This window comes from Strix uralensis, chromosome 10 (genome assembly GCF_047716275.1).
Source record: "Strix uralensis isolate ZFMK-TIS-50842 chromosome 10, bStrUra1, whole genome shotgun sequence".
In the NCBI taxonomy this organism is placed as follows: Eukaryota; Metazoa; Chordata; class Aves; order Strigiformes; family Strigidae; genus Strix; species Strix uralensis.
In genome coordinates this window covers 760454-772774 of record NC_133981.1, presented here as the reverse complement: position 1 = coordinate 772774, position 12321 = coordinate 760454, and the positions used below count along the sequence as shown (strand labels likewise).

Sequence of the window (12321 nt, the reverse complement as noted above, 5' to 3'; positions counted from 1 at the left end):
TTTTCCCTTCCTAATTTTAATTAAGAAGGGATTTAATCTTTTAATTATGAATTCACCAGAAATGTAGAAGAGGCATAATTATGATACCCTGTTACAGGTTTTTATTAACAGTTAAAATCTAAGCCTGAAAATCTAATTCTTCAATGGCCATTTCTCACCTAGGTCCTGATCATCTAGAATATTTTCTACATCTTTTTGTTTTGTTTTGTTTTTTCCAGGAGCGGAAAAAACATGGAGAGAACAACAGTGAACTGTTCCTAGCAGATGTTTATGCCTACCAGGGAAAATTCCATGAGGCAGCGAAGTTGTACAAAAAGAGTGGGCATGAAAACCTGGCTCTCGAGATGTACTCTGATTTACGCATGTTTGACTACGCAAAGGTAATAGGTTGCAACCGAATATTTAAATGCAGAAATATTAATGTAACTGTTTTCAAAGTATGACCCTACAAAAGGATTGGATGAGATGTGGGCTCTGAATTTCAGTTTTGTTTTCTCAGTGTCTGACGTTCATTTGGCTTATAAGGGGAGGAAGGGTTATCCTCTGTGTCTGGATGTAATGGGAGCCTTTTTCTTCAGTCTACTGCTGAGGAAGCAGATTGTGTTTTGTATAGTCTCAAATTGGACACCATCAAAGGTGTCTCTTTCACTGTGATTATATAGTATTATCCATAGTAATTTTCCTTTTTTTCAAAAACTAAAAATCTCATTTTTATTACTTTCTTCCCCATTATCTCACTCAAGAGTCCCTTTTTATATTTTGGCTTCCAAAAATAATAAGGTAGTACACATGGAAAGTGGAGGTGAGTGCACCATGCATTTAATTCATGGCTGCATTATAATAAAGATCTTTTTCTTTCAGAGTTTGAACTTAAGTAGGTATGTTAACTCTATATTAATGTGTTTTATAAAGTGTGTAATAAACTAACTGAGTATATTTTTGTTTACTAGAGAATTTCCTTCCAAAGATTCAATGTCTTGGCTTTTTTAATTTTAAACTCTGTTTTTATGTAGAAATAAATTGAATATGGTTTTTAGAAGTGATGTTTTTATTTGGTGACAAGAAAGCATTACTTGGCTTTTTAAGTCTTCTATGATGTTTTCTTATCAAAATCCCTGAGAACATATGCACTGTTTAGTCTCATTCATCACTCATCAGAGCCTTATTCCGCCCAGTGCAGGACAAAGGCTTTGCCATGACATGCATATAAACCGTTTTAGCATAGATTCTGCAAACTGTGGCACAGAGAGATCTTTTTCTTCCAAGAGCTTAATATAAATACTTTGGGGCTTTGCTGATGTAAGTCTGACTTCCACTATTTTTGGCTGATGAGTCTTTGTTAGCTTCAGTGTTTTGGCTCCTCTTGAACATAAATGTAATTCATAGATGAAAATTTTCCCATAAGTCTTCATAAGAGTCTTTTAATTCTTGGCCGTAGTCATGTCTATATTTAACTAGCAGAGAGCAAAACATCTTGTGTCTCCTGTCCTCGAGTGTGACTGTGTGCAGAGGAAGTTAAAGGTGCTTCACAGCAAGTGAAGGAAGCTGCTTGTGCAGGGAGTGCACAATACGTGGAAGGCTGCTTAACCCCCCTTGTTTGCCAGTTGTTTTTCCGAGGAAAGGTGGGAGGGGACGAGGGGGGGGGGGTGTTTTTGTGTTGGGTTTTGTTGTTGTTGTTTTAATGCTGCCAGAACTATGGAGAGGGACCCTTACAGAGTCAGATTGCTTGTGCTTGACTTTGATTAGCTCTGGCTAGCGAGCCCAGGCTGGAGGCAGAGGTCAGGAAGTCCTTTGATATCTGGTCATAGGCTCGTTATTGCGGGACCAGATCACAAATCACTGAGAACTCACAAAAAACTCTTTATGCTGTAAGAAGCTGAGCTTTTGATTTCAGACTTGTTTTGGTCACCTAAGCTGGAAAACAAGTTGTGTCGAAGATACTGTCCAGCTTGAGTCTTTTGTTTCAGTTTTTCACATTCAGAGATTATCGTGACACCTTTATAGCTGCTCACTTGAATCGGGGCTGTGTTGCAGTCGATAATGCTGAAGCACAATCCTGTGTGGAGCTCATTGGAGATGGGGTGTAGCTCTGTACCTGTTGGCTGAACACATCAGGGAAGCTGGTGAATGGTGGTAGTGGAATAGTTCTGTTGTGTGGATGCTTTTTGTGGTTTTTTTTTCACTTGTTTGTTGTTTTGGTTTGGTTTTTTTAAACCTGAATCAGAGTTTACCAGAAACACAGGATAAGGTAGTTTTTCACACTCTTCTCACCTTTCTATTTCTCTTCTGTTCTAATTTTTCATCTGATAGAATCTGTTTTAACGGACAGTAGCTGTTCTGTTAACAGACAAAATTGCCCTTAATCGATCTTCTGGTGTTGAAGTACATTTTTTTTTTTTTTTCCTTGGCGCATGATGTCAACAGATGTGAACCATATGGTGCCAGGGCTTTGGTATTGGCAGAAGAAGCTGAACAAACTTTAGAAATATTTCCAAAATGGTTGTCATCCCAGCGTCCAGGCTTGGTGTTTGCATGCCTTGCGGAAGTCCAACCAGTAGTTCAGAGTCACTCTCACTTTTGAGCAGCTGTCATTCCGTCCTTATAGAAGAACTTCTTTGATATATTGGAATAAAATTATCAAGTGTCTTTGCAGAAAACAAAATTTCCGCCTTTAATTGGTTTGTGGCTGGGCATCCTAATGCTAACATATGATTGAATGGGTTGCATATACTATTGTTAACTAAGCTGGGTCATCTTTGAGAATGAAATGGTACCTTCTTGGCTTGCAAAAGAAAATCTGAAACTTGGAATTGATATATTACAGTTTTTAAGATTAGTACTATTTTGGTTTGGAAAGGCACGTTCCTGAAAAGCATGCAGAAATCACAATTTGTATCCACTTAAACAGGATCAACGGAGAGCAAGCTTTCCAAGAAATCAAGTGAGGACATATTTATTATCTCTGAGGCATCTGTATCATCCTTCTCCTGGCCCTCCCAGAATCTCCTACTTTTTTTTTTTCCTTTTAATTGAAAACTATCTGAATGGGAGACTTGTCATCGTTTCCTACCAAACATTGAGCCTTGATGATTAGTTGCTGCAGGCTGGATCGGTTCATGTTGCTCTGTATGCAGTATTTCTTTTCTTAGGAGGCATAGCAATATTAATTTAAAAGTCTTTATGTATTTTAGAACTTGGACTGTAACAATGTTTGTCACCAGAAGATAATGCAAACTTTTGTACTGCACTATTTCAGGATTTTCTGGGATCTGGAGACCCCAAAGACACAAAGATGCTAATAAAAAAACAAGCAGACTGGGCCAAGAACATCAATGAACCAAAAGCAGCAGTGGAGATGTACCTCTCTGCAGGCGAGCACATGAAGGCCATAGAAATCAGTGGGGACCACGGCTGGGTTGATATGTAAGCTTTAGTTCCACCTCAGAGATAATATATACTAAAATCTCAAATGAGTTATTACGAATTCTGCGAATTTTAAAATAAGACAAAACTTGTTTGATATGTGGCTTTGTTTATATCAAATTGAGTATTTGAAGCACAGCTACAATTAAATTTTTTAAAAGCTAAATATGTTTAGTGGGTAGGGGCATAAATATGTTACAAAAACAAATGTGTTACAGCAGTAAAGAGTATGAATGAGTTCATCTGTAGTATGAAACTGTTGTCTAAAATATGCATGCCTTAAGCTTCTGAGAGCAGTCATCGCGGCAGTGCTTGTAGGTGATAGCCTATTTCTGTTTTAAGCTGTTAAGGATAATCATCTAGTGGGTAGAGAAGACAACTGGAGCACAGAATCCCAAGAAATTCTGGGGCAGCTACTGTTACTGGTCAAATTCTCCTTAATTTGCAGTAGGTGACACTTCGGGTTGTTTGCTGAGTTGCTGTAAGATCTGGGACAGGTCACTCGGCTTTCCCTTGCCTCAGTTTTGCTGTGTGGAAAGGGGGTGAGGTTTATTCAGGAGCCTTTTGTTTAGGTTGGGGTTGAGGAAGTGTGTCCCATGTCACTTAGTCACCTACTCCCTCCCTCCATCTTCCTGACTGTGCAGAGTCTGAGATCTGGAGTTGCATGTGTGAGTAAAGATGGAAGGAACCGGTCTCGAGTTTGCAAAAAGAAAAAAAAGGCATTTGGAAAACTGTTTAAACAGTGTTGCGTGGTACTATTATGATATTTATTAAGTCATAACCGATTGAAGGTGAAGTTGTTACAATAATTAAACAAAAGACAAAACAACAAGACAGAACCTGAAACATCTGGCTTCTTTTTGCTGGGTCTAGGTTAATTGAAATTGCTCGGAAACTGGATAAAGCAGAGCGAGAGCCCTTGTCAAAATGTGCCTTCTATTTTAAGAAACTTGATAACCCTGGCTACGCAGCAGAAACCTACATGAAGGTTGGTGACCTGAAAGCATTGGTCCATCTCCACGTGGAGACTCACCGCTGGGAAGAAGTAAGCGTGCCCGTGATTCCTGTGTTTAAAACCACCACTTCTTACTGTCTGGAAGGGAGTCAAATGTCTGGCTCCCCCACCACTGTAGTGAAGGGAGAGGCAGGGGGAGGCTCCTGTAGAATGTGATTCAGAGCGTTTAAGTTAACTTTGTATGCTCAGGGTGTGTTTGGTGGTGGTTTGGGGTTTGTTTTTCTTTTTTCTTTTTAGTTTCCTGGTTGAGTATTTCTTGGTCTCACTTCTGAGCACCTTTTTTGCTTGTTGAGTTGTAGTTGCCCACTTCCTATGGTAATTCATGGGATGCTTCTAGTCCATCAGAAAGAATAAATAGTAATTATAGCATGGGAAATTCTGTTTTGAACTGTATTATTTGTAATTTGGACACACCTGAGTGAGAATGCCGTTCACATGATTTAGATCTGATGAATGTGTGCTGTTAGTGTGGATCCCACTCTATAACTGGATTTATGCTTTTGATTAGGTAAAGTTCTGACCTCACTGGCTTTTTCCATAAAAGCGTGGGTCTGCCAGTATCACCCACTTCACAGTGGTAGTCTTATTTCTTCACATGAAGCTTTTGATAGGTGTAGTTTCTTAAGGAAATGTTTTCAAAGTGCTGCGGGAATTGACAGACCCCTTCACCAGTTATATGGGGGCTTTGGAAAATTGTAGACTTAGTCCTTTATTGACCAGTTAGCGAGTTTAGAAAGTGAATCTAAACTGCATTTATAGTGTTACTTCAATTTCTTCAGAAGATATATTCAGTAAAAATAAAAATATTTTTTGTCCCTTGCTGTGAAATCTACTAAATTTCCTAGACAATCACTTTCAGGTTTCCCTGATTCAATAGCCAGACTGTTACTATGCTTAGCTTCTTTTCTTTTGTTGTTGATCGCTTTTTATTTTAAAATACATTAGTTTCATACTGGAGAGAATATGGATTACACTCTCTATTCTGTGTATGTATTTTTGTTGTGAATTTACTTAGAGCTAAAGGATCGATCCCATGGCATATTCTGAACCCTTTAACTGTTTAAACCATGCAGTATTCTAAAAATGAGGGGTTTTTATTTACCTCAGGCATTTGCTTTGAGTGAAAAGCATCCTGAATTCAAAGATGATGTCTATGTCCCTTATGCTCAGTGGCTGGCAGAGAATGATAGATTTGAAGAAGCCCAGAAAGGTAAGAATGCCACTGACATCCGTGGTCGCTCAAAATTTACTCCATACTTTTCCCATACAGAATATGCAGTCTCTGCCCTGGAGAGTTTCTTATCAGTGGGGTTCAAAACCAAACAGAACTGGTGTTTTCATGCTGGTCTTAAAGTAGCTGGAGGTCTCCTTATTTGATAAGAACACATGATGGATCTATCAAAAATGATGGCATCTAAATACAGGTCCAGATTTTCCATCTTGTCGTATATCTGAGTGTGGCACATATGGCAACAGTATTTGGCATATAAGCCGAACTGTCTTTATTAATATTTTTATCACAATAGAATTCAAAAACTGGCAGCCATCTAACAAACCTGAGCAGAAAGCATAGTTTTTCCTTATATTTAAGTAATGTTGGGTTTGTACAAGTAAAATTTTCCTGTTTCTTTAAGAATTTTCATGCATTTTGTGAGGCTTATAAAACTACCTTTAAAGAGAACTGTCAACCTTCCATCATGTGGACAGGCTTCAGAATTTAATTTGTAAACTGTTCCAGGGACAAGGAGCCGTTGAAGCAAGCTCCATGTGGAGCCAGCACGTTTTTAGTACGGTTACTTTTCTCAGGTGCAGCTCCATGTGCCTGTTGCATCTGCTGTTTGCAGAGCCAGCTCGGATCTAAGTGTATAACTGGATTTGCTTGTAAGGGCCAAGCTAGGGAACATGCCAGACGTGAGCTGTCTCCACACAAAACCGGTTTGTGTGTCCCGGCACCAAACGTGGTTTTAGGGCAGTTCGGTGGTTTGTGCACAGAACTCTCTGAACAGAGGGATGTTGTTCCCAGTTTGCTCACAAAGCTCTCTGCTGCTGTGGCTCCACCAGTACAAGTGCCCCAGAACTGGGGGAGCTGGAGACCCTTGTGTGGCAGTACGAGAACTGGGCTATATCAGAGCCAGCTGAGGTCAGGAGGCGTTTGTGCTGTGGGGTGGGGTTTTCCCCCCATCCTCATTACCCCGTGTGAAGACTGTGTTTGCCACATGCAAACGTTTACCAAGTGAGAACTGAGGATCTTTCTTTATCTACTGGCTTCTGAGCATCCAATAGAGAAATGCTGTTAATAAATGATAGAAGGATATAGTAGATGCTGTACTCTTTCAAAATATTCAGCATTGCAAACCAGTGCACTAAGATCAAACGTTAATTTATTGTCGTTTTGAATGAGGTTATGATTTGCAGTGTTTAGAGATTGCCATTGTTTGCATAGAGATCTAATCATCGCAGCACTTTTGCTCTTTTCTGTATTTAAAAAAAGCCAACAAGCGTTGCACAAAGTCTGTGAGCTCAAGAGCTGCTAAGACAGTGCAAAAGCCACAAAATGCCTACAGATGCTTCTCATGTTCTATTAGCGTCGCTGCTTTCAAGGAGAAAAATACCACTGTATAATCCTTTTTATCCTGCCCTGGATAGACTATTTGATACTGGCTGAATAGACTGCTCTTAATTTAAAAACATTAATTTCAGTTAATTGATTTAATCGCGCTGTAAAATCCTCTTTGTTTTGGCCTTCTTTATAGCATTTCACAAGGCTGGCAGGCAGAGTGAAGCTGTGAGAGTGCTGGAGCAGCTAACGCACAATGCTGTGGTTGAAAGCCGATTTAACGATGCAGCTTATTATTATTGGATGCTTTCCATGCAGTGTTTAGATATAGCCCAAGGTAAGTAACTGAAAGGAAGTTTATATTTGTTACCTTCTTGTGTATGCAGACAATTACTGAATTGTGATAGCATTGCTGCCACTACTTCACTGTTGTGGGGTTTTGGTTTGGGTTTTTTTAATGCTGTGCATAACTCTGGCTTGTGCTATTTTTGTTGTCCCCTTGGTTTTCCCATGTGCTTATTTAAAACAAATAAGCAAAACAGCAACATCGTCATGCGTAGGCCTCCTTTTGAAATCTGACTAGAATCAAAATCGCATCTCCTGGGACCATGTATCCTCATGTGCCTTCCCACAACACACTTTAACTAGGGAAGTGATTGGAGGCTTAAAGTACTAGTAAATAAAAGATGATTGTGGAGTGTAAGATACATCTAGTATTTGAACAGAGGTTGGAGAGGTACTTTACAAATTATTTCTGCCAACAGAGATAAAACTGATTGTTTGTTAGCTATCATCTTGTCTTCTGAATGTATTTGACTGGAAGAGAGGTGGAGCCAGTTAATAGGTGTAACTTAGTAATAATGAATACAAATGATTGGTAATAGTTCCTTTTGCCTGGTGTTGTAAGTAACTTTGTTGTTGTTGTTCAGCTGATGCGTGATAGTGCTGATCTGTTACCCTTCAGGTATTTTAGAGATGCAAACTTTTCCAATTGGCTTAGTAGTGTACTTAGTATTTATGAAACAAATGGTTCAAAACTCATTTTATTTGTAAACTGAATTTATGGATGAGGCTTTCAGTGATGCACACCTACTATTGTCTACCTCTAACTAAGCTATAGCCTCCAGCTGTGTTTAAAACCTTGCCTCAACTGTTTTGTGTTTCACCATTCTTGTTCTAGACCAGGAATTTCCTCAGAAAGGTGTCAAGTCTGTATAATGTGTGGCTTGCACAGGTAGATGGGACACACTTGGACTGGTACATAACTCTTTTGGAAGTGCTGGAGCTGAAATCACAATATGCTGTTTTCTTCCAGTGGAGTCTCACAGACTCATCTTGGTGACTTACACTGATGCCTTTGTCTCCCGCAGAGAATGAACAACAGAAGACTGAAATGTTACAGAAGTTCCATCACTTCCAGCATTTGGCAGAAGTTTACCATGTCTATCACTCCATTCAAAGATACACTGTAAGATACTCACTTTAGAAGTTGTCTATTTATGCTTCCTGAGCATTTTTCTTTAGGGAGCGCAGAAATAACTAGGAATAATTAATGACTTTTCAGGCAATTAAATACTTAGTATAGATTAGCAATACTGTATAGTAACTTCATTCATTTATTTATTTTATTTTATCATACAGCCTTCTGCTGTACTGTACAGGAACTTCTGTTGTCTTAGTTCCTACAAACTGCAGTCCAGTTTTAGCAGCTCTGTGCTTGTCTCAGTGTGGGTCGAAGGTAGGACAATGACAGACTTCCCAGCCCTTTTTGACTGGTTATATCGATTTGGTTCCACAGTGACGTGGGCCTCTGGTCAGCTCTCCCTTTAATCACGGGAAAACAAGATGGAGCAGAAGGAGGCACCCCAGCTGAGGGATTCCCATAGCGTGGCATGTGTGTCAGTAGTGGTGTGTGTGAGCTACTCCAAAATGATAAGCGGTCGTGAGTGAAGAGCTCCCACTGCTCCAGCAATGAGAGTGATGCTGCTGCTGCCACTGTTGGTGAAAATATCTCTGGGGAAACGTTTGAGAGCCCTTGATCTGTGCCCTTGCCCAAAGAAAGACTCTGTGCTAGGGAGGTCCTTGCTGCTCAGGCTGCTGCAGACCTTACGGTGGTGCAGACTCTGCGCTGCTGCTGGCCAGTCTGCCCTCTTTTTCAATAGCTGGTGAAGGTTCTGGTGTGTCTACATGGATCTCTTTCCCTCTTTTTCTGCATGTAGTAGGGATGAGCTCTGGTGATAAAGACGTGCAAAATCCACTTGCTGTATTCTGTCAGCACCTTTTCTTTTTGCAGCTGTATGAAAGAAACACAGTACTTGAGATGCCTCATGCTGAGATGCTTAGGGAGAGGAGTTGTTGGTTTTCCAGCTTAGAAATATGTGTCTGTATTTTTAATACTGCAGGAGGAGCCTTTCAGTTTCCACTTGCCTGAAACCCTCTTCAATATTTCCAGGTTTCTACTTCACAGCTTAACAAAGGAGACTCCTTTGGGGATCTCAAAAGTGTATCCTTCCAATACAGTACAAAATCTAGAAATTATCTTGTGACGTATGTGAAAGGAATAATTGCTGTTGATCCACAATGCAGAGGTCTCCTGTAGGGTATCTTCAGTTTCAGCTGTTGGTTATAGTTACTGGAAACTGACTTTTGTCCCTAAGGGAATAATCAGCATTTTCAAACCATTATGTGTTTAACAGCACTACCTGTTCGTTTTTAATAGATCTGGAGAGCTGTACAAATCAACTAACATGTAATTCTCAGAACCACCCACCCTGTCTGGTGTATCACCTTTGTCAGAGAAGCAAGTTTGAGGATACCAGTCACTGCAACAGGATGTTGGCTCTGAATCTTGACAGTGTTGTTGCAAGGAGACTGCACTGAGACAGGAGCAGGGGGAGGAAATCCAGGAGCTTTCGCCTCACAGGAGGCTGGTGGAGCTGTGTAGTCTGTCGGGAGAATGTTTGCACAGCTTTGTTGGGGCATATTGCATCTTTGGAGAGTGCTGCTTAAACACTCTCTGTGAACCCTGTGGAAATGCACCTGTCTGTAAAAGATAACAAGAGGGGTCACTGGATGCCATAGGGAGGCCTGATTTTCTTGTTTTCACTTCATTTATGGCTTTGGATGGGGTGTTAGCTTTCCTTTTGATAACTTCGTCACTTACAAATGTATAATCTTTCATAACACGTCTTGTGATCAGTGGTTTCTGAACAGCAGGTACTGCTGTACCCCGATGAAAGGGAACGACAACCCGCGGTCAGTGACACAGAGCATATCTGCTTTAGCTGCAGCAAGATCGTGTGTATTTAGTTGGTGTCCGTGGGTTGCTGGTGGTGTAAGATTTTTTGGGGTTGTTTTTTTGGCTGGGGGAAAAGCTGTTCACCCTAAAATTACTGAAACTTTGTAAGTGGAGTAAGAATATTTAACCAAAGCAGTGTTCATGTAGCGTCAGTTCCTTACTGTGCTAATAATTGCCCGCAGACATTTTGGTAGTTCTTTCACACTTGTTTTTAAATGGAGTTATGTAAATAGAATTTTCTTGTTAAAGCCTGTTTAAAGTACCGGTGCAGGGTATGCTTCATTGCACATCTTCTCTGATTAGAAAGAGTGTTGCAGTTTTTCCTAAATGCCGTATGTATTTTTATTCCTTAATTAAATTATAGCAATACATTATTTGCCCTGGCAAAGCAGAGTAAAGCTCTTGGTGCCTATAAACTGGCTCGTCACGCCTATGACAAGTTACAGGGACTGCAGATCCCAGCGAGGTTCCAGAAATCGATTGAGCTGGGCAGCCTGACAATCCGGTCTAAGCCCTTCCACGACAGCGAAGTAAGTTGTGCTGTGTTTCATGTTAATCACTAATACGTGGCCTAATCCAAGAATCTGAGTTGCCGTATGCACAAAAAAATCTGAAATATATTATGCATAGCTCTGTGGTATAATTATATTTCTGCTGGAAACACAGGCCTTCTATTGTTATTCTTCAGGTCAGACTTGCTTGTGCTCCTGAGAACAAATTAAAATCAGCCCTTTCTTTATGGGCAGCTTCCATCCTCCCTCTGCTGTCTTGCATCTCTGCCTATTAATTCTTTCAAGCCTTTTCTCTCCGATCCACACGCAATTACTCCACAGTCTCTGTCTCTCTCTCCAGCTGGAGGTCACTTTCATTTGTCCCACTCTGAGCGCTCCTTCCCTCCTCCCCCTATCCCTTGAATGACCTTCCTTCCCCAAGTCTTATTTTAACACCTTTTCTTCTTTAGCTGAAGTCTGACTCTGCAGTGCTCTATAAAGCCATGTCTCACGGAGTACTCGCTAAAAATAAAATGTATTGTGCAAGGAACATGCACCTGGCCACCTGAAATAATAGAAGCACAATCTTAAGAACTGCCTAAAATAACTGTGCTCTTGAAAAGGAGAGATGAATTAATTGGAGAACTTGAATTTGACCAAACCTTAGAGCAAAAAACTTTGCTTTGGTAACCTTCTTTTCGACTTCTTTTGTCACTGTGTATTTGATGCAGAATTCTGCTTCTGTTACTGCAAGGTGAAAATTTAATTGTTAGAATGGTGAAGACAGCTATTTTTAATGTGAAAACTTGCTGTTTTCTTAAAAAGGGAAAGCATTTTCAGATGTTAAAGGATCCGATTTCACAGCAGTATTTCTCCAGATTAGCACTAATGTAACACCAGTGGTGTAAACCCAAGGAGCACATATTTAACTGGAAACAAAGAGTTGGGGACGAGCTGATCTGTTTACGATTCCTGTGCTCTGTGTGTGTCTTTGCAGGAGCTTGTGCCCTTGTGCTACAGGTGCTCCACCAACAACCCGTTGCTAAATAACTTGGGGAACGTCTGCATTAACTGCAGACAACCTTTTGTCTTCTCGGCTTCCTCCTATGGTGCGTTGGAATATCACATTTACTTGTGCTTCTTGAGTAGATAAATGTTAACTGGACGGAGTAGGTTAGTGCTTAATTTGTTCTCTCTGCAATGTTATTTGGACAAACACATCTTTCCTTTAGTGTTTTTGGATTTGACTGAGGGGCTGCCTCTTGTCCCGGGGATTGCTGGATTTCATTGCAAGATAGCAGCAGCAGTGAAGCATTGCTCTGTTACGAGACACTGAATCTACAGAGTGTCTTATTAACACAAATGCAGCCCTTTGAGAAGTTGAGGGGGTTTTGGTTTGTTTTAATTTTATTTAATTTAACGCGCTTCACAAGAACATGTGGGCAGAACACCACCGTCCTGGAAGGCAGAGGGTGTTATTTCTTAAGGGGCACAGTATCTTCTAGGAGGCATTTTCTGAGTTCTAGCAGGTCAGTGC

The 12321-nt window shown here is 40.4% G+C and overlaps 1 protein-coding gene across 3 annotated transcripts in view; it reads left to right on the top strand.

The window, feature by feature from the left end:
* IFT122 (intraflagellar transport 122) overlaps positions 1 to 12321 on the top strand; it is a 32637-nt gene that overhangs the window by 17252 nt on the left and 3064 nt on the right. For all 3 annotated transcript variants that reach the window (XM_074878766.1, XM_074878765.1, XM_074878767.1), the window contains 9 exons: positions 219 to 380; positions 3257 to 3423; positions 4297 to 4468; positions 5546 to 5648; positions 7192 to 7332; positions 8366 to 8463; positions 9398 to 9498; positions 10658 to 10823; positions 11782 to 11893. In XM_074878766.1, the coding sequence (XP_074734867.1) occupies positions 219 to 380; positions 3257 to 3423; positions 4297 to 4468; positions 5546 to 5648; positions 7192 to 7332; positions 8366 to 8463; positions 9398 to 9498; positions 10658 to 10823; positions 11782 to 11893 (1222 nt within the window). The remainder of the gene's footprint in view (positions 1 to 218; positions 381 to 3256; positions 3424 to 4296; positions 4469 to 5545; positions 5649 to 7191; positions 7333 to 8365; positions 8464 to 9397; positions 9499 to 10657; positions 10824 to 11781; positions 11894 to 12321) is intronic.